This window comes from Osmerus mordax, chromosome 7 (assembly GCF_038355195.1).
Source record: "Osmerus mordax isolate fOsmMor3 chromosome 7, fOsmMor3.pri, whole genome shotgun sequence".
Lineage (NCBI taxonomy): Eukaryota > Metazoa > Chordata > Actinopteri > Osmeriformes > Osmeridae > Osmerus > Osmerus mordax.
In genome coordinates, this window is record NC_090056.1 from 11,559,896 (window position 1) to 11,586,302 (window position 26,407).

A 26,407-nucleotide genomic window follows, 5' to 3' on the forward strand; every position below is an offset into this window, starting at 1 on the left:
AATGTCAATCAAGAGGTTGGATTCTCCATCTCTACGCAATGGGCGGTTCATGAATGGGTTTTGGAACGGCGTAAGATCTGGGAGGGGACATCTGATAGGCCAGGAACGACGTGTGTGGTGTTGTGTATGTTCTGGATCGTCGACACATGAATATATATGTTCACTGACATAGGTGACAGAGGCAGAGAGTATAAGAGGGGATAAGAAAGTGACATCTGCAGGGAGGGAGAGCTGTCGGTTAGCCATGGGTTTCCGCAAGAAGAACAAGAGCCCACCGGTGCTGAGCCACGAGTTCGTGATCCAGAATCACGCGGATATGGTTTCGTGTGTGGCTATGATCATTCTCCTTGGACTGATGTTCGAGGTATGAGTTTGAGACTGGATAAGCTTTCCAAAGACGCTAATGACGAGAGAAAACACCTTGTTTGATTTGATTAGCTAGCTAGATAGTGCTACCTAGCTAGCTAACTATGACAGCAGCACTCAGGGGGCTGGGCTCAAACGTTTCTCCCTTCTCATGTGTCACAGCGATTGCCAACGGGGAAGACGGGAGGGAGGCCCACTGCTATCATGTACTTAGCTTATTAGCTTGGTGGCTTTGAAATCTGTAGGCTACATTCATATATTTGTAAATGTTTTCATTGCCAAGCTAATGCTTAGAAGGATAAAAAGCCTTTCAATACATCATAAAATATCCCCTTCTTTCCTGAGTACTGTATTGACTGATATTAGTGCTGAGCTGGATGCTGACTGTGTACCTAGTTGCTTGCCAACTTGTTCTGGTAAATGAAACAAGATAGCATGCCATCCCCCAAACTCTTCACCCTGTGTGTTGGAAAAGCTCTCGATAGTCACATACTGCTGGGTAATGTTAGCAAATGCCTTGATAACTATCTAATGACAGACAGTGAGAGAACTTTACTTTAGATGCTTTCTTGCAGAATTTATAGAAAATATGTTAAGATCTGGGTCTGACTCCAGGATGATAATGAGGATAAAAGCAGGTGTTTTGGCCAATAGGTGTCATAATGTTTATAATTAGTGGATGAAGTCGGGATTAAACCACTGACCTTCCTCTTGGGAACCTAAATGCCTAATTGTAAGGCCAAAGAGAAAACTCTTTAGGGACCATATTGGGAGAAAGCATTGAGGCAATATGCATTGAAGACAACTTAAGTGTACTGAAGTTCACAACTCTAATCTCCCTCTGTAATTCTTTATTTCAGGTGACTGCAAAATATGCCATTATGTTTATCACAGTACAATACAATGTGACTCAAAGTCTTGGTAAGTTTGCAATATTGTATTATCATATGCCTCTTTGTAATATGTCCATGTTTGTCATTAGCATGTTAACATGTATTGTTTACCTTACAACGGAAGTCAATGCTGTTTTGTTCCTATGATATCCAGACGAGAAGATTGAGCCAGTAAACCTGTACCTGTACGGTCCTAAGGACATGGCCACTGTGTTCTTCTACCTGCTCATTGCTGTAATCCTCCATGCCTTGATACAGGAATACATACTGGATGTGAGTCTTTTATATACCACACAATGCACAGTACCGATTGCATCTATATATATATATATATATATATATATATATATATATATATATATATATATATATATATATATATATATATATATATATATATATATATATATATGTTTTGATTAAATACATAATTGTACAGACTCAGGCATGGAATTGATTTTCAAGTCTTTGTAAGAGATATTATCTCTTTTTGCAGTTTACGTTTAGTCATTTAGCAGACGCTCTTATCTAGAGCGACTTACAGTAAATACAGGGACATTTCCCCAAGGAAAGTAGGGTGAAGTGCCTTGCCCAAGGACACAATGTAATTTTGCACAGCCGGGAATCGAACCAGCGACCTAGAATCTGGCTTTTATATGAGTCATGATGGCACAAGGTCAAGCAGGATGACCCTTCTCAGTCTTATCCCCCTGATATTATCCTCACTCATTCATTTCCCGGCTGTTTACCTTTGAAGTGGCTTTCTTCATGTGCCATTTTAGAAAATGAATCGACGGTTGCACCTGTCAAAAACCAAACACAGCAAGTTCAATGAATCTGGACAGCTTGCTGCCTTCTACTTATTCTCCTTCATCTGGGGCTGCAGCATCCTTACAGCGGTAAGAGGCTAGCGCTGCCAAGAGACAAGGAGCATTATGTGTCCTGATGCTTTGGCTTTTATATTTATTTTACATTTAGTCATTTAGCAGACGCTCTTATCCAGAGCGACTTACAGTAAGTACAGGGACATTCCCCCGAGGAAAGTAGGGTGAAGTGCCTTGCCCAAGGACACAACGTCAGTTTGCATGACCGGGAATCGAACTGGCAACCTTCGGATTACTAGTCCGATTCCCTCACCACTCAGCCACCTGACTTTTATGTATGACTCATTTTTCTTTCAGGAGGAATTCGCAACAAATCCTACTTTCTTATGGGATGGATACCCACATACCCACATGGTGTAAGTAAGGATTTATAGACCTCAGCTTTTGGAGATGGCACAGTTGAAATGCCTTGATTTCCCATAATGCAATGCAGCTTAATTAATGCACGCTCGCTTTAATTGGCAGCTGCTCATCAAAGCCATGTTGGAGTTGTGATCCTCTGCAACATTTATGAAGATTAACGCCCCAAGCTTAACAAACTAGGCCGTGTTTCCGTCCTGTTTTCCGAGTCCCCTTTCCTATTAAACTTCTTTTTTTTTTTTTTTGAGTCTTTCAAACTCTCCAGTTTAGTTAGCGTCTATATTCCAGATAAAATGGACAACAACACACCAGAAGAGATGAGAGACAATAATTATAGGTTCTCTGCCTTATTGTGGTCAATGACATTGTCCATCATCTGGAGCAGATGAAACGTTCCTGTTTGCCCTGTGTCAGCCCAGGAAGGCCCCGTGTCTGGCCTCTGTCTGAGTGTGTCAGCCCAGGAAGGCCCCCGTGTCTGGCCTCTCTGTCTGAGTGTGTCAGCCCAGGAAGGCCCCCATGTCTGGCCTCTGTCTGAGTGTGTCAGCCCAGGAAGGCCCCCGTGTCTGGCCTCTCTGTCTGAGTGTGTCAGCCCAGGAAGGCCCCCGTGTCTGGCCTCTGTCTGAGTGTGTCAGCCCAGGAAGGCCCCCGTGTCTGGCCTCTGTCTGAGTGTGTCAGCCCAGGAAGGCCCCCGTGTCTGGCCTCTGTCTGAGTGTGTCAGCCCAGGAAGGCCGCCATGTCTGGCCTCTCTGTCTGAGTAGAGGCCAGACATGGCAGAGGTGTCCTGCAGCTCTGCCTGTATAACCTGTCTTCTCTGCAGCTTTCAGGTAAAGTTCTTCTACATTTGCCAAATTGCCTACTGGCTCCACGCACTTCCTGAGCTCTACTTTCAGAAAGTGCGAAAGGTAGGGGTCACTAAATCTCATTTCTATGTCATAGAACACAGTTGAGCAAGTAGAACATACTCATTAGTAGATTATTATCGGACCAATAATATGGGATGTTGATGCTTACCATATACCCTGCAGTGCGTCAGTTATTGAAAAATGCCCTCTTCTGTTTGTCTTTCATAGGAGGACATTCCCCGCCAGCTATATTACATTTGCCTTTATGTGGCCCACATCACTGGTGCCTATGTCTTAAAGTAAGTTTTAATCTGTGTGTTTCAGTGACTAGGCTGTGGAAAGGACAAGCAAGAAGGGTTGCTACATAGGAATTTACTGTACACTTTCAACACTCTCTATTATTGTAATGTCAGCACATACACAAGACCCTCTTCTTGTATTGTAAAGAGTGTCTTGTTATTCACTCACCACCCCCAGAGTTTGTGTGAAATGAGAACCTAATTTGACTTGACAGGACTACGCAGGCTTCAAAGGTGGTAGTCAAAATATGCAAACTACATCATTTCATAATGATGTAGTTATGCAAAATTAGAAGTAAGTGTCTTGTTGAGAGCTACGCTGCTGCTGTCTTACATTTTATGAATTATATTATTTGACTCTAAAATACCGCATTTAGGTGACTTCAAAACCCCAAATCAGGTGTAGTGTTACATGACTTATGGCTCCCTCTCTGCATGTGGAAGTCCATTGATGTCATTTCCCATATGGTTCCCTGAACCTGACCCCATGATAAGTGATTTGCCCTCTGCTTTAATGTAAAGACAACAAGAGGAGGGGATGTCTTCTTCACCTGGTGAGGGGTTATGATGGACAATGGTGCAGGGGAAGAGGTCACTGGAGGTTACTTGCAAATGGCTTCAGGGTGTCTCTGTATCCTGCTCCCCTCATTTCTGTTCCCTTGTTGCTGCTTGTGGCGTCAGTTGTCATGTGCCTTTTTTCCCCTGTTTCCATGGTAATGGTTGCTTATTTCTTGGTTTCTGGGTATCAGCTGGTTGTTGATTTCCTGTTTGTGTTGTGTGCAGCCTCCAGAGGCTGGGCCTGGTGCTTCTGGTCCCTCACTACCTGGTTGAGCTCCTGTTTCACGCCTCCCGTCTCTTCTACTTCAGCGATGAGAACAAGCAAAAGGGGTAGGACCTGAATACCCAACCGGGCAGGATAATCATCTTATTTGACCTTTTGGCAGACCACAGTACCTCATATGAACTCTCTCTCTTTCACAGTTTCACTCTGTGGGCACTTCTTTTTGTCATTGCCCGTCTCCTCACGCTCACCCTGTCCGTTCTGACATTTGGATTCGGGCTGCCCAGGGCAGAGAACCAGGGATTCTCTCTGGCAGAGGGCAACTTTAATGTACTTACCATTAGGCAAGTCCAGACTATTAACAGTCACAACTAATGCTTTCCCGTATGCACTTGTCCTTCTTTGTTGAAGCGTCATGTCTGTGAAGCCCATTGCTGGTCCTCATGGTGTATCTCTCCTGCCCTCAGGATGACCTGTCTGGCAGCCATCTGCCTAACTCAGGCTTGGATGATGTGGAAGTTCATCAACTTCCAACTGAAAAAGTGGAGGGAGCACAGTCAGATCCAAGCCTCCAAGAAGAAGGCCATCAGCCCAAAGAGCAAGTCCCAGAAGAAGGACCCTTCCCGGAGTGAGTTGGCCTGTGTTCTTCCCCTCTGATCACACACCTCTGGCCCCAGTCATTAAAAACTGGTGGGACACTGTTTTGTCATTAGTATGCATTATGTCTGTTGTATTCGTGTTGTAGCTGTTTATTTTCTGTTTCTGTTATCAACAGGTGCTGCCAACGGCCTGGTGAAGTTAGAGGATAAGACGTCTCCCAGGGCGAGAAAGGCCAAGGCCTCATAGAGATGTGAAGGTCGAGAGAGGAAGCTTCTGTCGATGTGACTATCTTTTCACTATTTAAGCTAAAGTTCAAACTACTGCCCCAAACTATCACTTGAGTGCACTAAGAAACCTTATGTTGACTGTCCCTTTAGGGTTAAATCTTTAATGAACGTTTTGTGTGTTTGACCGAATATGATTACTGTTGTGTTCTCTGCAGGATGGTTGAAATGATGAAGAGGTTAAATGCTTTAACTGGATAGATACTTGTTTTGTTTTTTTAAGTGCTTTTGCAGAGATGAATTATCTATTTGTTGTGTATTACATCAAGAAAGGGCCTTATTCATTCAAACCTGTTAACCAGGTTTCGGACAAGTCCAAAGACGCTGCTCATCTTGCTCCTCCAGATTACATGGCTGGATTACTTCTCTTCACATAATAGTGTGAAAGGTTTGAGAGGAAACTACTTGCGAGACTGAGCTGGGCCTTTACTTGCTTGGGAAATCGGAAAACAGATTGGACTGAGTATAGGCAGTTGTATTTTCTCCCTGTGTTTGTTCACTGCCACCATGTTTCACGGCCAGTCCCCCTCCAGCCCCCGAGCCTGCTGGGGTCTCTCCTAGTGAGGTGAGGTGCTATGATTCTCCCCCTGGCCTCAGATACTGGGCTGTGTTCACAGGAATCAGTGAGTTGGGAGTATCTCTGTCCTGGTAACAGTAATCTCAGAGGATAGTCCCTGCTAAACTACTTTGCCTATATCTCTCACTAGCATTCAGTGGCCTTTTTGTTTGATTTTTACATCTGCTGTAAGAGCTGTGCATTATTTATTTTAGTTATATATATATATACTGCAGTGTAGTTATTATTTTGTATGTTTTGGAAACTTTATAACCAGCACAGACAGGATAAATTAACCCACCAAAACGGTACAATCCTCCTTCAAGTGTCCTTATAATGTTTGGCGCAAGCTGTGAGTTCTCCCTCAAGTCTCTTGTGTCTTTCGGTATTGAGGGCAGACTTCAGAGCTACCCTGTTCTTATACTGTACATCCCAACATTAAATGGGATTGTGTGTGTGAGCCTGTGTATATGGGTGTGTGTACATCAATGTGATTGTGTGTTAATGTACAGTGTGTGTGGCAGTGACTGCTCTGCATGAGTCCGCTTTAACCATGTTGTTGCTTTTACCTTGAAACTGTTGAATGGCTAAAAGAACAGTTTCTTGACTCCCTGGGTTAGTTTATTTTAGAATCATTGAATGTGTTTTGGTTCATTTTCACTGTGTTCCCAAAACGGCTTTCATAATGAAAGCAATACGTTTCAAGTGTATTTGATGGATTGTTGGTTTCTGTACTCTACTGTGTTTTCAGCCCTCACTCCCACAGCCTGAGTGAGAGAGATGCTGGGACTTCTGCTTGCCAATTGTGGGGTGAACAGACTTTTTGCTCCCCTTTCCAGTGATTCTGACATTGCCATTGGACCTTGTTCTCATGTCATACTGTAGACTCAATGCTGTTTCCATCAATGGGGGCCAAGTAAAAAAATTCTGCTTTGTGAAACCACTGTGCATGTATGGCCCTGGGGTGGGGAAGCATGCCTGCTGTCTGGAGGGACTGGGGTTCTGGTTTGGTAGTTTGGCAGGCGTGTGTGTGTGTGTGTGTGTGTGTGTGTGTGTGTGTGTGCGAGCGGCGCGCGTGTGTGTGTGCGAGCGGCGCGTGTGTGTGTGTGTGTGTGGGGCAGCGTCAGTGGAGGAAAGAGGGAGCAGCACTTTTATACCAGCATGTTACTTTATTGTCTCTAATGTCAAAGAAAAAAAAAACATTTATAAGACTAGTGATACACTAGTATTAAGAGGGTGTGTCAGATTTTTAAGCTATTTTTATAGAGTTTGAAAAATCCTGTCAAAATGTACTTATTTACTTCATTTATGTATGGACATTGTTTTGCATCTGTATTGGTATGAGTTGTTTTTAACTATTGTATAATGCAGCTTGCTGACTTGTAAGTGTGGGGTGTGAAAATTAATCAAAAGTAATCAAATGAGCACTCTTAAGGTATAACTTATTTTAATCCAGGTTTTTCAGTAGGAAACTCATAATGAAACAGCAATCCTGGCATATAGTTCAACAATTTAGTTTCATTTGTGCCCACAGCAGTTCCATTCTGCTCTTGAAGTTGATAGGGAAGCATCTTTACGTGCTCTTTTGTCAGCTCAGGAACAGCTGTTTAAGAAGCACCCAGATGAGGGTGAGGGTACCACTCTCATTGCCTTTTAAACATGAAAAGTAGACAGGGAAAAGGGTAGAATGTGATGACCTTTTTATTGATTCAGAAAACTGATGTCTACACCGAATTTCTATTATAATTATGGTCTTTGTGATCAAAATAACACATCAGCCAAACATCACAAACATGCAACAGCATGAAACAAACATCACAGTGCAGCACCAAGTGGCCTGAGCAGTGTAATGGCTTTTGGTCTTTAGCGAGAAATGTGGACAACTAATCAACCGTTAACAGGTACATAAAACATGTCTGTTTATTTCACATATGCACTGTCCATATTTAGTATGTTACTTTGCTGCTTGCTTAGATGTTGCAGTGTATTTCTTTTAAAATGTGTTGAAATGCTCGGATGTATTTATGGAAACCTTACATTTTTATTTTTGTTGCAATTTTCATGTTTCAATAAAGCATTTGTTGATTATCCTGACAGGTTATGTCTCCTTCACAGCGTGTGCTTTTGTGGAGGAAGTAAAGAAGTTCAGTTATGTTTATACTTAGAAACCTACCATACAATGTGAGGGAACACAGCAATTTCAAAGTGCGTTCATTTAAAACAAAAACAAAGTTATATCACACAGGCGTAACAGTTGCCTGTTATACAGCAGGGGTGCATGCAACACCTCTCAACTGAATCTGATATATTCCATTGATATCTGGATAGAATCTCAACAGTCTGTCATGAAGGCCTCACATCCTTGGTCCTTCCGTCCATCTCAAAGGATAAGAGGAGAAGATTTGAGGGTTCCCTCTGTTGGCCTTACAACAGATTTGATGGGGAAGGACAGAATAAAAGGGTATTTGAGGAACCAATAAAAATCTATTGCCATTGTCTTTGAAGATATATTTATTTTCTGTCAGTTTTGTACCTCTTTCCAGCTGTGCTGCAACACCATTTACTGACTCGTTAGGTGATGTGATGGAACAACAATCCCACTAGGGAGCAGTGGTGTTCCTCTTACCAGCAGGTCGATTGTCATCTGCAGGGGCTTAACTGCATGCAGATCTGCATTAATAAATCACTACACTGAGACAAACAAAGATACCCATTCAACACACAGAGAAACTGTTGTTTCCCTATGCTGTGATGTCTAACAATTGTTTAATTACGCATTTTAATTTACAAGTTTGTTGAAATGCACAATGGACAGCAAAATAGAGACATGGGGAGAGATAATCCTGTTGTGGATAGGATGTGTGACAGGCAGGAGAGGGGGAGGGGTGGTGGTGGGGGGGGGGGGGGTACTGGCACGTGCACAGACGAAGGACAGAGACACCTGCCCCTCACCAGTGGTATGCAGATATGTTCTACTGTTGAACAGACAGCACATGATGGATCAGTGGATTCCCAGAAACCCTGTGAGGCACTGCTGGGTCAGCAGAAGAACAGGAGGTCACACATGCAAACACACACACATTCCCTCATTGGTAGTGAGAGAGTGTGTGTTTGTGCATGTGCATCTCTGTACTAGTATCCAAGACACCATCCGGAGGGGAGGAAATCTCTCCTACTCTTTTCATCTCATTTCTCCCCCTTCATCCAATGAGGATAAATCTCTCTCTGTATCGTACGTATTAGGTGTAATTTCCATATAAATTAGCTTCATTAAAAGGGGAGTACTTTCTTATTTAACGAGGCTCATTTGGAATTCTGTATTTAATAAGACATGTAATCCCACACGAGCAGACTAATAGCCAACGATTAGCAAGACTGGGATATCAATGATGTTGTGTGTCCAAGGGTGTGGGTGTTTGTGCATGTGTGTTTTTGTGTGTTGAGTGTTGCATCTCTTTTCCTCGTCCTTTGTCCGTATCAAAATGGCCAGCAGCTGCTCTCCAATGGGCTGCCAGTTTTTTTTCAGGGGTACCAATAGCGTCTCCTGTGTGTTTCGAGTGTGACCTGAAGGCTGTTCATGGTGCTGGCTGAGCAGAAAGGAAAGGAGGGGGAGTAAACAATGAGACAGATAGAACAGGTGTAGAAAGATGAAGGACAAAGGGTGGGAGGAGAAGAAAAATCCAGAGAGATAAACGCACAGGAGGATTAGAAACCAGAGGTGGTTTGGCTAATTAGTGTTAACGTTGAGCTAAGCCAGTCAACGAGAGCAAATCATAACTGTTGAGACAGGAGAGATAGCCAGAGAGGTGGGTGTGGAAATAAGACAATATGAATGAAATTTGAAAGCAGGTCAGTGATGGTCAGCCTTGTGATCTGGACTTGATATGCAAGCAGATGAGCGGCAACAAGCTGTGCATCTGGCACGGAGAATATTTACACACTCCCATGAGTACGTAAATCAGCATCCAAGACGCAGAGAAACACATATATACACACATGGACACACACACACACAACAGGGGTTTACAACCAGCTGCATGGACAGCTGACATCACTAGATGGGTCACATGTGTTTGTTTAGACCAGTCGCACTGCTGAGTGGTCTGCCCTGTTAATGTTCTGCTTGGCTAGGTTTTGGGCTGTTTTGGTTTGATTCTGGCTATACCTTCTAAATTATTACAGATGTTCATACCAATATGGGTTTGTTGTTATAAAATACTGAACCGTTTTACAGTAGACAACTGGTTAGTTGAGATGCCAGAGCTAAACAAACAGCAAGTGACCTCAACACACAACCCAGGTCCATCCTAAGTCAGCTTCAACTTTTACCTTGATTTGTTTGCACAAGCAGGAGTCACACAAGTGTCCCCTGAGACTTTGTGGTCTAATAGCACCATTCATCCTCCTCTACCTCCACAATCATGCTGTATTGATTTGATATTGGGTGGTTGGGCTGAGGTTGTTCTCATAGTCAGAGATAGAATACTAGCTTGGGGGACTAGATATGGGCCATGGAAAGAACAAACTGGGACTTTTATTTTCCCTCCTGTCCATCTTCCTCTCTTTTGTCTGTCTTTTCCTCTATAGTCCCCTGTACTCTAAAGTGTTCTGCACTCTGCCTCATTGCAGTCTTTCTCCAAACCCTCAAACACTCAAAGTGTCGTTTTCTACAGCTGATTGCTAGTGAACATCTCTCTTTCCCATGCAACTCTTGTTCTTTTCCATCTCTTAATGTCCTTTTCCCTCCCTACCTCCGATGACTCGTTCTCTTTCCCTCTCGTGCTCTCTCTAGTTCTCTACCACATCTGTGTGAACGGGACAATTTCCTCACCCATTCATATCTCTTCCAATATTATTTTCCTGTCTCTCTCCTTTGCTGTGAACATGTGTGCGTGCGTGTGCGTGCGTGCCAGTGGCGGCTGCTCTGCTGCTCCTGAAGTCTCTCTACCTGTTTGGAATGTTAAACACCCTAACTCTAACCCTCCAGCATCCTCTCTCTCTCTCTTTTTCTCTCTCTCTCTTTGTCTCTATTTATATTTCTCAGCCTCTCTCTTTCTATCTCTCTTTCTCTCTCTCCTCTCCGTTTCTCGATTTCTCTCTCTTTCTTTGTCTACATTGATTTCTCTACCCCTCTCTTCCTATCTCTCTTTATCTGTCTTCCTTGCTCTCTGTCTCTCTATTTCTCTCTCTCTCTTACCGCAGTCCTCAAAACTTCCAGGATTCTGTTTCAGTAACAGTTGTTCCACATCACATCCCGCCTTTGTGTCACTTACTGTTCTTTGGCTCATTTATTTGCAAACATGAACTCTGATGTCAACTGGCCTTTATGCGGGTGTTACTGTAGGCAGGTTGAGGGGTGTCTCTCTTCTGACATCATAGACTTGCACTGGAAGAGGGTGAACGGTCCCCTTTCTTGTCATGGTCACCTTCTCTGCATTTCACCCTCCTGATTTTCTCTCTCCTGTAAGTCCTCAGCATTCCTGTCTCTCGCTTACTCTCTCATCCCCCTCTCTTACGTTAATGGGGGAGGATGAACAAAAGCACTGATAGTGTTGAGTCTTTCTGCATTGTGTGGAAGTGGGGGAGGGGGTGACACACTCAAACCCTCTCTCTTACAGAAGCCAAACACACCAAGGACAGATCCTCAATACCAACTGTTGTAGAGATTAGTATTCATGTCAACCAGAACACTTTTCTTCATTCTCCAGGTTAAAGTTATGGGTGTACCTTGCATATGATATCGCTATCGCTCTGGATAAGAGCGTCTGCTAAATGACTAAATGTAAATATGATCATGCTTGATGCGCTGGAATATTACTTTCAAAAGGAAAGTGTCTGCATGACAGTTGTTCCCTTACAGCGTGGTTTGCAGGTGTTGTGCTGTGTCAGTGCTGTTTGGAACTTATTTAGATCCCTACTGCCAAATTACAAATAATAATTCATTTTCCAGTCTTTGTGTTGACTTCATGCAACTCCTGCAGAGCACCCCCTCCCCCCCTCCCCCCCCCACACACATCTCCCCCTCCTATCTGTGTTTTCTGAAGTTGTAAGCATGTAAGTTGACCTTTCTCTGTTGATCCTCTTTTGAAACAGTTCTTTACAAGTTCTTTCATCAAACAGGTCATCAAATGGTCCCAAATTGTTGTTCCCCACTTCTTAAATGCCATAACCTTCCTTTATTTCTCTCCTCATTTCTCGCCCTTTCGATCTCTCATCATGTTACTTTAAGTGTTTTTTCATCTATTGTTTCCCTTTTACCAATGTAATTTTCTCTGTCCAACCTTTCTCTACCTCTCCTCTCACCCACATTCCGTCATTGATCATGGGTCAATCTTAACCTGTCCCATAGTTCCACCTGTTATTTGATCTTTCCTTCCCTTGTCCCTCTTTTTTTTCATTTCCCCTCACTGCCTACCATCTTTTCTTTCACAGTTGAAACCCTACCCCCAACTCTCAGCCAGTTTGTGTATGCGTGGCTTTCTGCTTGCTTGTCTGCCTGCCTGGCGTCACCATGGTGATGAGTTTGGTGCTATCTACCCTTGCTCTTCTTGGCAGGAGTGTGGGTGCTGAGCCGATGGTGCCCCTGTCCCCAGGCCACCAGGCGCTAACAGTAGCATGGCTCCAGCTGACCCTGCCATCTCACCCATATGGAGCCCACATATGCGCCTCATCTATAAGACATACCAGCCTGGAGGTACCATACAGACAGAAACAAACCAAAGCACCGTCCTGCTCTACAAGATAGCACTGAATGAGAAGAATAAGGGGGGGTCATTGAATAATTGAATTATTTGTATATATATACAATTAAATGTATCCAAATAAAGGTTATACAGAGGCTTACATTATATTTGCAAATAAAAGCAAATTCGATGTTGCTGTAGGCCTAGTTGTGTACTTGCTTGAAATGAACAATTAAATGTATGTTATCATCAATAACCTGAGATGCCAAGCCACGTATTTAAGAAGTAACGCCGCACCCTTTATTTATACATAGTCTTCCAAGCAAGATTAGACAGCTTTGTGGCGAGCGAATCCAGCACACAAGTCTCTGTTTGCTTTTCAAGTGCTCTTCAGGTTAACTAAAAATAAACACCGTGGCATTTTTCTGCTCTAATATCGTCGCTGTCAGCCGTCTGAAGTAGAGACCGAGTTCCCCTCTTGTGGCACACATGTATTTGTAGTCCGTATCTGTAGTCTGCTGTAGCTGGAAGAACACCGTTCAATGTAAATGACTACTCTACCCAGAAATCCTATCGCTCGAACACAAGCTGGCTTCTTTCGCTTCGGGAGTGTTTCCCATTCCCATTAAACAAATACAGTGATGAAGATGGCGGAGGGTTAATGGTGAAAAGAAGAATTTGATGTTCCCACTTAGACAACTGGTGAGTTCCATTGCAGACTGATTTAATGCTTTATTTCTATAGCGCGGTTTTGTGCACAAAAAGCATGCCATGTTCGAAACGACGGAAATGCCCAAGCTTCATCTTCCACCGACGGCAAAGTCTCTATACACCAGTAATTGTTGACTGGTGTGCACAGACACGGTGCATGCTCGTTTATTTTGGGAGCGAATAAAGTGTATAAACAGTTAACTGTTGGGCTAAGCTAAGTTTGGAATTGTATAGCTTGTGAAATCGCTAAAGGATGGTTCATCGAATCGAGGATTTTATCGTATTTGCCTCTGCATCATGTTGGTTAGGCTACCTTTTAACTTAACTTTTAGGCAAGAGATTCGAACTTATGGGCTGATGAATGGACGTTTTTAAAATGTCTGTGCAGGTGATGTGCTGCTTTCTGTACTTAAGTTCACTGATGTTGCTGTCGCTGTTTGTGTCGCCCGGGCAGGGTAAAGTTTGGTCAAATTTAAATGCCTCTCCCTTTCACGCGCACACACTCAAGAAAATGTGCCTGTGTGTAGCCTATAGCCTACGTGGGTGTGTGTCTGGAGTTGACAGCGGTGCATAGTGCCGTTTGCACCTTTATTTTGACACAAAGGGAATGCTTCGAAATCTTTATTTCAGTTACCTACTGAAGGCTACCGGTTTGACTGTTGAACAAATAGGCTACATTGGTGCGTGAGTGCCAGCGTTAGATACGTAGACGGTATTTGTGGATCGTTGCGCAATGCTTTGAATTTGTATGACTTGGTTTAATTATTCGAAAGGCTTCAGTAAAATATTACTTCTTTTACCGTGAATTGATGAAGTGAAATATTATTTCAGGCATGTTGTCGAGAAAGATATCTTTCTGCTAAAGCTTAGGGGTGTATATTTTCCGTACAGTTTGCTCACACGCCGGTCCTGTTGCTGATTCGGACCCAAGTGAAGGGTCGCGATGGGCTACGATCCGACTCGTAGATCACCTACATTCTCTTCCTTTCTACTAAGTGCAGAAGCCTACAAACCCCAGAAAGGTGAATATGGTTTGCTTTTTGATTGTTCATTTTTCTTTTTCTCGGCGCCTGCAGGAGAGAATGCAGGGGAGGTGTGTCAGGGCGCCATGATCTGCAGTTAATTATAAAAGCCAAGTTTAACTTTAGCATTGAGGGTTGGGCTTTGTTCCCAGATGACCTGGCTGTGTGTTGAGTAGAGGGGTGTGGCAGAGAGGAGCCCACATCTTGTTCCACAGCACCATCCTGACAGATTTACAGTCAAGTCTCTGTGTCCAAACCCTCAATGAACACCCAGTGACAAACACACTCACTCACCACCACACCTCCTCCCATAATGTGCCCTTACTGGGTGTTTTCAATTTGTAGGGGAAAAGGGGAGGCTGAACACTGGCAGCCTGATGGGCTTGTAGGTCCCCACATGGGGATGGGGGGGCTGAGTGGACGGGGGGATAAATGGATGGTTAAGGTGGAGGATGACAGTGATGCATGGTGTTTGCTCAAGGGGGTGGGTAGGGGGGCTGGGGGCAAGAGGCGATGTTGGTGACTGGGTCAGGGCTGGGGACAGGGCTATACAGACTGCTTAGAGGAGGGGGAGTCAAGACCACACAACCTCACCTGGGACCATGGGAATGGATAAAGCAAGTGGGATTCCTTCAGGGCTTTAGGCTGCATGCTCGTATTATATATGCTGCTATTTTCTATTGCTCATTCTTCGCTCTCTCTTGTCTCTCTCTCTATTGTCTCTCTCTCTCTTGTCTCTCTCTCTTGTCTCTCTCTCGTCTCTCTCCCTCTCTCTCTCGTCTCCTCATTGTCTCCTGTCTGTCTCCTGCAGTACGGTGAGCTGTTGTTGTTGGGGCCCCCGTCCCATGTGTCAGTCCGCGTTAAACATGAATTAATCTTCAGCCCCTCTCATTGATTTTACTCTGTGGAGGAGGGGAAAGAGGCAGCCTTTCATCTCACTCATTTTCCTCATCCCTTCATTTACTGATCTTCAAACCAGTCACCAGTGACTGGCCTGCTGAGTTCTGAGTTTTGTTCCAGGATTGGAATTTTAGTATTTTAAATGATTAACTATTCCTGTGCGCGCGCGCGCACGCACACACACACACAGAGAGCAGTCACACCCGTCTTCCCCACAAACAGGGCTCCCCTCCTTCCCAGTCAAGGCATCTCTTACACACTTGATTTGACACATATTCTTCCAGTAGTGAGTGAGGTGAGAGCTGGGGCAGATGTGTGCCATACAGCACTTACAGTTGAGGCCATCACTGGCCAGGAAGTGGCCTGAGCCTAACCACCAAACTTCTGGGCTGCCGACACTGGGTAGGTGATCTGCCTCCACAGAGTAAAGATAGCACTACTTGTTGCTTCACTGCTGGGCTAAACAATATCAGAACTCTGAAGTGAGCAGTTCATGTCGAGACAAAAGCTTCAGGGTTGTTCACTCGATGCTGCCCTTGAACATGCATTCTGAGCTGAATAGGCGCTTGGTGTGCTGGTGTTGATCACAGACGCTGAAAGCTGACCTGAAATATGAAACCTGGTATCAATAGACTATGATCAGATGAATGGATGAACCTTGAATACCGACTGATAGCTGAGGGTCTATGGGTTTGTGTGCACAGTGGTTCTTGGTAAACAGGTTAGCACCACTGCACATGCAACAGAGCGCAACGCTCACTTTGTTTGTCACTCTGTACAACAGTACTTCTCAGAGGAGTGTTTAACATAGTCCAGGTAAGGGGTTGGGAATCAGGTTACCTTTCATAACTCGTAGTCTATGATTAATTACAAGGTACCCAGCTGCCGGTACACACAGAGAGGGAGAGAGAGAGAGAGAGAGAGACTAACAAACCGAGCTCAAAGAAGGAAACATGGGCTGTGGGTCTGCAAGGTTTGCTTGCTCTGGGATTCTCTCCCCGTATTTCCAGCGTATGCCTCGGAGTGCAGTTCATGTCCTCCAGTTTCTTATTTTCTGAGAACTGTCACAGCTGTGAGAGGAATGCCAAGTGTCTATCTTTCACTGTTGCTCTCGCTATTTCTTTCTCTTGCTTTCTTCCTCTCTCGCTCTCTCTCGCTCTCTCTCGCTCTCTCTCGCTCTCTCTCTCTACACCTGCATCCTCCTTCCCTCCTCAACCCCCTCTCCTCTCTTTTACCTTACTCATAATTAAATTGAGAGTCCTAATCCCCGCTAAGTCTGAATTTTAGCGCTGGCTAAATAAGTGAAGTCTGCTGTGTACTCAGATAACTGAGTTGAAGGCATTTGAATAGGCATGTTTGCATGTGTTTGACAGTAGGTGTGTGCCTGGCTGCATGCACATGTTTGTTTATGTCTGTGGCGTGTGTGTGTGTGTGTGGGTGGAGAGGATGGCATTGCCTGTCTGTGTGTCTATACGCTCACCGTGTGGGGTGTCTGACACTAGCTCTTCTGAATGGTTTCCAGATGCAGCTCCTCGTGACTGAGACAGCCCTGCTCAGGTTGGTCTATATACACATGTGGTCAAATCCCATACCTCCTGTATGCTAGGTGGCACTGGATCCCTCTCTGCTCTGTCAAGAGGTCCACACACATGTGATGGGGAGGGGGAGGCAGAGTAGGAGCAAGAGGAGTGTCTTTTTTTATTTTATTAACGTGGCAACTCCCGCTAAAATTCAGGGAGTGCTGTTGCATCCAGCTGTTACTGGTTGCGCGAGGCTTCGTTGCCAAGGCAACACAGCCCTGCGCGCCGGCTCAAGGTCGTTCATCCAGTTCTGAAGCGAGTAGCGAGCTACACACACGATGCACACGGGTGGAGAGGAAAAGAGAAATGGAGAGCGCAGAACAACTTCAAAGTGACCAATCACAGTCCCTTCACTGGTATTAGCATTGGCAACAAAAAAAACTCCCTCCCTCCTTCCCACAATTGCCCCCCCCTTTTCCCTATAAAGAAACAAACAAAAGAGAACCCCTGGCCTTGGGGCTTGTAGGTTCTTTTGCCAGCTGATAAAATATTTAGCTGGTCAGTGGGAGAGGGAGAGAAACAGAGAGGAGAAGAAGAGAGAAGGGACTCTGTGGCCAGAGGTGTTGAGGTGGACTGGGGGTTGTGTTCTCCATTGTGGAATGGTGCATTGCTCTGAGGCTACCTGGGGCTACCTTCTTCTAACTGGACCCTCCCACACACCATCACCCCCTCCCTCCCTCCCTCCCAGCTCCCTTCCAACCTTTTCTTGAGATGTGGGAGTGAAGGGTTCTGAATGTCTGCCAGGAATGACTCCAAGTCACATGCAGTAAATGTTCTCAGTGAGAAAGTCTACCGTGTTAAAGGTTGTAGTCACCTGAAGGGAAATAAAACCAAAAGTGACCCGAGGGAGAAACATGGAGGAGCAACACAACAGGAGTGGTGTTGTTCCACACTCTCGCCAGTGTAACAAGTGTGTTTGTGTTTCTGTATTCAGATCCCCTGTCCAGAGCTTTACAGGAATGGGGGGGAATTTTTACCTCTGTGGTCTGTGGGTGCTGGCTGCCTTCTACAGGGTGCACGCAGAGTCCAGCAGGCTGGACTGTCTCATCAGAACACCATTACATAGAGTACTATTTGTTGGGGAGAGTATTAAGGAAATGGGTCACTTTCTTTAGTTGTGAATTACGTTATGGTTTTTAGTGTTGCCGTGTGTGAGTGAGTTGGTGAGAGAGAGAGAGAGAGAGAGAGAACATAGTCTGTCGTCTCGTGGGGAAGGGGGGTTGACGTGGGGAGGGGGGGTAGTTTCACATTTCTCATTGCTCTCCTGACTGTAAAGTAATAGATGCTTGTTAAAGGAGTCTGCAGCGAGTGGTTCATTTGTGTGTGTGTGTGTGTGCAGAAGGAGATTCCGTTTTTTTACTTTCATTGTAAAAGAGTCTAGTTTATGTGGTTAAGAGACTGTCCCCCCCCCCCCCCCCCCCCCACACACACACAGAGTTAAGGAGTTGGAGCTGAGGTAAATGTTACCAGCTGCAGCACAGCTAGTGAGTGGCTTCAACTCTGCCTGAACCCATCTGTTATGTGGCCATCTCCTCCGTTTATTTCCCCCTCTCTCCTGCCTGGCCAACCTTACACCCCCCACCTCCATACCACCACAACCCCCACCCATCTCCAGCGACACTAGCATCCTTATTCTACCAACCCCAACCCCCAATCACCTTGGCTTGGTCTGACCAGCAGGGATCAGGCTGTGGTTGGCTCCCCTCTTCCCTCCCTCCCTCCCCCCCCCCCCCCCCCCCCCCCCCCCACCGACTGACCGACCAAGGTTAGTGGATGTCGTTGTGGTGTCACTATGAGGGTTGGTTACCTCGGTTGTGTTGCAGCATACCATGCATTACCTGTGTAGCCCCCCCATGCAGGCTGGAACCCGGTGCAGCTCAACACCCCCACCCATCTCCTGTGGCTTTACTGTCTCTTAGACAATAATAATTTAGGTTTAGTAGATTCAGCTTTTTTGTAGAATTCAGCTTTTGGTTCTATTCCCCCTCCCCACTCTCTCCCTCTCACCCATGTTCATGGTAAACTGGTTAGTCTCAGGGGGAGGTACATTGTAGTAAACAGACAGGGACAACAGAAAGCACTCTTCAATGGAAATAGGACAACATTTAAATATTAATTTGATGCAATGTAATACTTGACTTTGTGCTTGTGTCACAGGGGTCATGGTGTCGCTCGTGAGGAGATCTTCCTCCCCATCTGCCCATACTGTTGTGCGTACGCTTCCTCTGACACGCCGACGCAATGACCACCTCTATAAACACTGCTTTAACCGGCCACTCCACAGAAAAGCTAGCTCTTTGACGGCACGGGTGGGCGGTATTAATGCTGAGTTCTTTTTGACAGTTTTCTTTGTGTGTTGTGTAAAAAATATGCAGTCCAAACTTTACCCAACAGAGTGTGTGTAGGACCGATGTCTGGGATGTAATATCATCTGTGCTTTGCTGGACTCCCCTACAGACTCGGGTAACAGCTTTACACACCACTCCTGGGCGGGGGTGTGTGTGTCACTGAACTATTCTTCACCTGCTGTTGAGACTGCTAAGGTACAGAGTCAGTCTGGCCTGCTGGCTGGAGTGAAATGGGCTGTGGAGAATGCAAATGAATTCCTCTCAAGAGCACACAGCTACACGAGCTGATGCTGCCGAGTCTGGGCCGGTGAGGGGAGAGGAGGGAGGGATCACGGGGCAAGTGGCATTGCAAGAGAGGATATCAACAGAAAGAAGAGGATGAATGGGGACAGTAGTGGTAAACACAAGCTGAGAAAGACGTAACATGCTGAATGCCTGGTACTGCTCAGTCCTGCACATGGGTAAATGTCAGCAACGCTTATACCGATTCCAAGTCAGGTATGGCACAGTATGGTCCATATGGACAAACACAGATGGTAACAGGGATAGAAACCATTTCTCACTCACACTTTTCTGACAGGCCTTCAGAAAGCCCTAGTAGAGAATATGTGCAAGCCCAGCACGATCTCTCTCTCTCTCGCACACCAATCTAAAAATAGCCATCTTTTTACTGGTCTTAGAGAGGGAGAAGAGAGAGGGGAGAAGGAGAGAGAAAGGAGTGAGTGAGTCTGGGGGGGGCTGAAAAAGAGGGAGAGAAGAGAGATGATACAGGGAGAGCAGGAGGGGATGAGAGCGAAGGGCAGAATGGGAGGACGGGGAGGGGTGAAAGAGGAACACGGGTCCTCAGAAAGAGAGAAGCCATCAATAATTTACCTAGAGACTGTGGCTGTGGTGTGACCTTTAGCTGGTCGCTAGTGCTCAGACACATTCACACACATTCACACACATTCACACCTCCAACACCTGGCTGCTCCCCATCACATGCTATTGTAGAGACATCCTCAATGCTCACATGGAATGTGTATGTATCTTACCCACTTGTTGGGAAGTTTGCTGTGTTGTCCACTTTTAAAGCTTTGTGTGATATTGTCACGTGGACAGTACACAAGGCCCTTGTGTGTGTGTTGGGGGGGGGGGGTGGGGGGGCTAGGGAAAGTTAAACACACACACAAACATGTGCGTGCGTGCACACATACAGTTTATTGGACCCTAACTAATCACCCCTAATTGATGTGTGTTCTGTATTTGACCTTTGCCATGACTCCGCTAAGCAGCACAAAAACATGGATAACAGCAGCCTCAGGTCAAACACCCCTTGTTGCTAGGTGGTAACAACATGTTAAACTGTGTAGCAGTTGACCTGTGCCTGAGTGTGGGTGTGAGTGTCTGTCTAGATGTGTCCAGGACCAAAAACAAACAAAGCCATTGCACTAGCCACAAGGACAGAGACGAGAAATACTTCACACTTTGAATCTGCTTTTTTTGAAAGAGAGAAGAAGGGAAGTTGAGGAGGAGAGCATAAAAGGAGAGTGTGGGAGTTCCTGGGTTTACATCCCAAAGGGGGTTGTGGGTGCAGGGGTTTGAAGGGAGGGAAGAATGGGTGTTGCAGTTGACATTGTTAAAATGCAAGTGTTTTTCTAACAGACCATTTACTATGTAACCAGAGCCCAGAGGAAACCTTAGCCCTGGCTCTCCCAGGGGAGGGGTGGACACCTCTCTGTTTTGGCAGTTTAAGGGGGGGGGGGGGGGGGGGGGGGGGGGGTCAGTGCTGCTCAGGCATGTCTGCCATTGAAGCCCTCAGATTTCCCAAGTGTGTTTGGTGTGTGTGTGCGCACGCGCGCAATGGAAAAAATGTGTTAGTTCATAAGAATGTGCAAAATGATTCTGTAAGATGTTTTAGCTTGTGTGATTTCCACTCTTTGTGTCTGAATCTGTCAGTCTCTCACAGTATCTGATGGGGGCCCAGGTAAACTGTGGGCAGTCACTCCCTACTTCCCCGTTGAACTCGACACCAGCGCAAAACATCCCCAAGATCCTCAGTCCGACCCCAGCTCAGGGCAAAGGCTATCCTCTACTTGATAGAGAAAAGAAGAAAGGGAAGGGAGGCTTCCTCAGTGAGTGACAGGCAGCAGTAAGATGATACGTGTTTGGAACCCGGCTCCTAGGCTGTCACCAGTCACTAGTTTTCATGGCAGACGGTGGTGATCCGACTGAAGGTGAAGGTGGGGTTGCCTGTTTGCCCCTCAGATACCTTCTTTTCTGTCTTAGCTACACACTTGGGACTGCACACTGTACTTTACTGTATTCTCTGCGTGACATAGGAGGGGGGGGGGGTTGTGCTGTTGATGTTAACAGACTGAATTGACAGGAAGCTCTTTCAAGACCCAGGATTTGTTAATTAACCACACATTCACGAGAGAGACAGAGAGAAAGTGTCGCTTCTCCTCTCCACTCTTCCTGAGGCTGTGAGGCATTGTGCTCTCTCTTCCAGCCATTCCTGGCTCTTCACAGACTGCTCTCCACTCCGCTCGCTCTGTTTGCCAAGCCGCCCCTCCCCTCCTGTAGCTGAAGCTATGATCTAACTGCAGCCTCCTCCCCCCTCACACACGCGCACACACTCACACGTACACACACAAACATTCAGCGGTGACTGCTCTGCATAGAGATATGGGCGTGCCTCTGCAGTTGTTGTATATGTGTGTGTGGAACAACAACCAGAAGAGGAACGTGTACTGTGGACTCTGGCTATGTCAATACCATGGTATGCATTGTTTTTCTCTAGGAGGACTGTTGATCTCGTGGTTCTGGTCCTCCCCCCTCCCCTTCTCCCTCTGTCCCTCTCATCAGTCCCAACGCAGTCATGTTGGTGGAAAGTAGGAGACAGAAATAAGAAAAAGCAAGCAGAGAAAAGGGTCTGCTGAGAGGAGGTAGAAAAAAGAGCAAGTGGAAAAAGGAGGGAGAAACAGTGGAAATGGAGAGGTGAGCCTCAGATCTTTACAGGCACATTCTTGGAGTGGGTCAAAGTTCCCCAGCAGCCGTTGCTGTGTTCTGATTGGCTGTGGAAAGGTGAAATTAAAACCACGGTAAACTTTTGACCCTGCAGGAGCCGGGGAGGAACGCCCATTGCTGGAGCGTGAGCGCGCCTCTCACTCTTTTTCTATCTCACTCCCTCTTGCTCTATCGCTCTCCGTCTCTGCTCCCTTTCAGTCCTCCCCAGTTCTCTCATTTGCCTGTTTCTCTGTCTCTCTCTCTCTCTCTCTCTCTCTCTCTCTCTCTGCTTTTTCTTCCCCTGTCCTTTTCTCTGCCGTGAATTTGTGCACCGCCGCATATAGCCTGATGAGAGGGGAGGGGGAGGGAGGGATAGCCACAGCACGCAGGAAAGGGCTGGGGGAGGGGTGGAGAGGGAGGAGACAGCAGGAGAGGGGGGATGGGGAGGGAGTAGAGAAGCAGAGAGGGAGAGGGAGAGAGAGCAGGAGAAAAGGACAGAGCAAGAGGGAGAGAGAAAGAGGCAGAGAGGAGGAATGCAGCCTATTTGACTGTGTGCCATAATTGCACAAACTGTTCCCTGTTAAAAGGGAGAGGATGTAGAAGGAATAAGAGAATGTATAAATAGACATGTAACTGTGGGTCTGAGCTCCAGTGAGCGCCAGGGCGGGGGATCCCATTTTTACTGCTAATGTTTTCTCTCATTACACATCAAACGGTTTAAGGGGGTCTCGAGTCGGGCGATTTAACAAGATTTCATGAGCTAACTAGAAGAGCAGCTCTCTCCCTCTCACTGCCTGCTTTGATTCAACTCACACTCACACATTCGCAGGCAGAGGGCTGCACTGTCTAGTCTACTGTTCCGCACTAGCCTAGCCAGTGCTAATAGTTTTTTTTCTCCCCCATTCTCTTTCTGCTTCTTTATCTCTAAGCTGGCAGCTCCAGCACCACCCTTCAGAGAATAGTTAGCCACTCCACACACACAAACACACCACATACAGGTGTAAGAGTGAACTACTAATGTTTCAGCTGGTTGCCAGTGGTGATGGCACATTGACAGTTCTGTCAGTTTCTGTGTTTTAATGTGATTGAAGTAATCCCTTTTGATTTGGATTAAGCTGTGTGAGCAAAAGATTGTTATGATATGATGTTGTGTTCTGCAGGGTAATGCTCCACTAGAGGTTGAGGATGATTGACAGCAGGTGGTTGGGAGGGGGGGGGTGGGGGGGGGAGGCTGGATGGTTGAGGGTTTGTGGAGGGATTTCAGAGTATACAGGTGAGAGGAAAACAGGAGAGGTGTTGAATATTGAGTTAAACACAGGGAGAGGGAAATGGAGGGAGGGTACAACAGTGTCGGGGAGGGGAGAGAGTGGATGGCTGTAGTGATGGGAGGAGATGAGAGCAGTTCTCTGGCCTTGTGCCCACTCCCCTCCACTCCCCCCTGCACAATGGGCACCATATGGTCTCATAATGTATGGAGCTCACATCAGCTCTCTTCCCAAACTGTTTTCCTCTCCACTTCTCCACCACACCCCCTCTCCCAGCCAATTACCTCACCCTTAAGAGACAGCCCATTAGATAAGCAACACGCACACACACACATACACACACCATTAGGTAAGGAGCACCCTCACCGACACACGCGCGCACCGTCCCTTGTGCATAGAGCACCACCACAAACGTGTACTCACGCACACACATCCAGTTAGATAAGGGTCCCACCCCCCCCCCCCCTAATGGGAAAGGAGATTGATACAGCCAGAAAATAAAGATTTCTCAAGATGTCGCTCTCCCCCCAGTTTGTTGATTTAAATATTTCAAGCTAAGATGGTATATATTTCTTTCCATTGTGAAGTCATGGAAATGTTTATTTTCTCCGATGCAAATTGGAAGTTAGCCGAGACTCTAGAGCAGAAAAGGTAGGCTAGTCTATTTGCAGGCAGGTGAGGTAACTGTTGTAGTGTGACTGAATGTCTGTATTTGTAGTATTTTTATTGTGTCGTGGTTTCTTTAAGATTTCAGTGTTTGTGTGGCCATTCTGCATGCTGCCAAGCAGTTTCCCTGGTTCTCCAGTGCTTTTGTCTGTGGGGAGTGATGAATGGCAGGTACAGAGCTAATGTGATTTGGACGCTCCACAGGAGGGAGAGATGATACGAGAGAGGGACGGAGGGAAGGGAAAGAGAGAGGGGGGGGAGGGTGGAACAGGAGAGATGGGGGAGAGGGAGGTCAGAGGAGAAGGAAAGGGATGGAGGAAGAAAGAGGGACGAGGGATGAGAGAGAGCAGCCTATGCAGGGAGCTTGGTTCTGCAGGTAACCAATGTGGACGTCTCTCTCAGCATGGTCACCCAGTGGTACAGTAAGCTTGTCTGTCTGTCTGACTGACTGGCTATGACTCTCTGTCTGCTTGTCTTTCTCTCTGACTGGTTATGTCTGACTCTGGCTGTGACTCTTTCTCTCTCCATCTGCCTGTCTCTCTGTCAGTATATTTCAAATATAATACAAATATATGCAGACATATACATGTGTATGCAGATACAGATGCGTGTCTTTCTCTTTTCTCTCTCCAATTAACATCCATTGGAAAATGGCTTTCTGCCTGCCTGTGTCTCTCTCTCTGTCGCTGTGGGACTCTCAGCACACCCTTCAGTGCTGGTGTGATGTGGTCGATGCTCATCAGATGCGGCTTAAAATAGAACCTGTCCACACACACAGTTACAAAAAATGATAATAATTGTATTCATTCATTTAGCTGATGCTTTTTATCCAAACTGATGTCGAGCACAGTGGGGATTTTAACCCATGACTTGTTGATCAGCAGTTACATTTTATCCTACGTTTTTATCTTTGTCCTTGATGTTGGAGTGCTCGGTGGCTTGATCTGATGTTTTTTGGGGGATAGTTGTGTTGAGGTTGTGTCTGTGATGGAAGGGGGATGTCACTGCGAGGCAAGGAGTCGGGACTGGGCGTAAATATGAATCAGACATTGCTGTTCTCCTCTATTGCCGTGGCAGCAGATTGACCATCGGGCGGGGGGGCAGGGTTAGGGGGCTGTGAGTAGGGCTCATTGATTGACCTATTACACTAATGTGAAATCTCTCATGAGTTTCTCCACTCTCCTACAAACTCTCATCCTTTACTCCCACACAGTGTTGGTGGCACTTCTCTGGGGAGGAAGGATATCGGTCTTAAGGCCCGTTTACACCAAGGACGATAACAATAACTACAACTATAACGATAACTATATTTGCGTCCACACCAACCTCGATGATTAGCTTCTCCTCTTCCATTTCAAATGAGCGGGCGCTTTAAATTAGGATGGATTCTGATTGGCTGTTATTCTTCATCATCAGCTGGGAAAAAAATCGTTTCGAAAGTGATCCCAACGATACCGTTCCGCTATATAGTTGTCGTTATCGTTGTGTTGTGGTCCCGCCTATAGATTTAAATATAGAACGATTCTTAAAACTGTATCTTTAGAGTTATAGTTAGTGTTATCGTTCTTGGTGTGAACGGGCCTTTACTGTAGGTCTGCTGCGTAGACACAACGCACTTATTGGCTCTTTAAATAAACATGACTTAACTACCACATTACTACTGCTCACTTTTAATTTTCTCCCTGATATGATGAAATTATGTATTCAGGAAGTTCAAAGTGGTGTTTTAAAAAGGCCAGTTCTTATTTTCATGATCCTGTCTGTGATCCAGTCCTGGCTGCATGCTCAGCCTATGCTTCCTGCTGTATAGAGTTTCTCACCAGGGGAACAATATGATGGGTGTTTTGATCTGGTTCTGTCACTGATATTTACACACACACGGCTTACACAGTCTCGTGTTTTTCTACTGGGTTTAGCTGAAGGTGACAGATGAGGACGTGTGTTTTTCCCGTTTCTTATCTTATCTCGCTTCTGCCTGTAGCTTCTGCGCAACTCTACAGCCAGCCCCAACACATAGGAACCTGTCCTTTTTCTCTGTCTACCTTAGTCTCTCTCTCTCTCTCTCTCTCTCTCTCTCTCTCTCTCTCTCTCTCTCTCTCTCTCTCTCTCTCTCTCTGTCACTCTCTCTGTCACTCTCTCTCTGTCACTCTCACTCTCACTCTCTCGCATGCGCACTCTCACTCTCACTCTCTCGCATGCTCACACGCACGCACACGCACGCTCACTCGCACGCGCACTCTCACTCTCACTCTCTCGCACGCACACGCACGCTCACTCGCACGCGCACTCGCACACGCACACGCACACGCACACTCTCACATACACACACTCACACTCACATACACATACACACACACCCTAAGCTTCTGGCTTTAACCG

At 46.0% G+C, this 26,407-nt stretch overlaps 2 protein-coding genes across 4 annotated transcripts in view; both read left to right on the forward strand.

The window, feature by feature from the left end:
• The first annotated feature begins 143 nt into the window (after positions 1-143).
• Positions 144-7,953, forward strand: zgc:113278 (Translocating chain-associated membrane protein 1-like 1-like). Its single transcript, XM_067240240.1, has 11 exons — positions 144-364; positions 1,227-1,287; positions 1,414-1,532; positions 2,042-2,158; positions 2,441-2,499; positions 3,321-3,405; positions 3,574-3,644; positions 4,428-4,532; positions 4,626-4,769; positions 4,893-5,053; positions 5,201-7,953. The coding sequence occupies exons 1-11, from the start codon at positions 245-247 to the stop codon at positions 5,269-5,271; spliced, it is 1,113 nt and encodes a 370-aa protein (XP_067096341.1). The 5' UTR covers positions 144-244; the 3' UTR covers positions 5,272-7,953.
• A 5,227-nt stretch (positions 7,954-13,180) lies between these two features.
• LOC136945855 (nuclear receptor coactivator 3-like) overlaps positions 13,181-26,407 on the forward strand; it is a 35,282-nt gene continuing 22,055 nt past the window's right edge. For all 3 annotated transcript variants that reach the window (XM_067239940.1, XM_067239943.1, XM_067239941.1), the window contains exon 1: positions 13,181-13,250. The gene's annotated coding sequence lies outside the window, so the exon portion shown is untranslated. The remainder of the gene's footprint in view (positions 13,251-26,407) is intronic.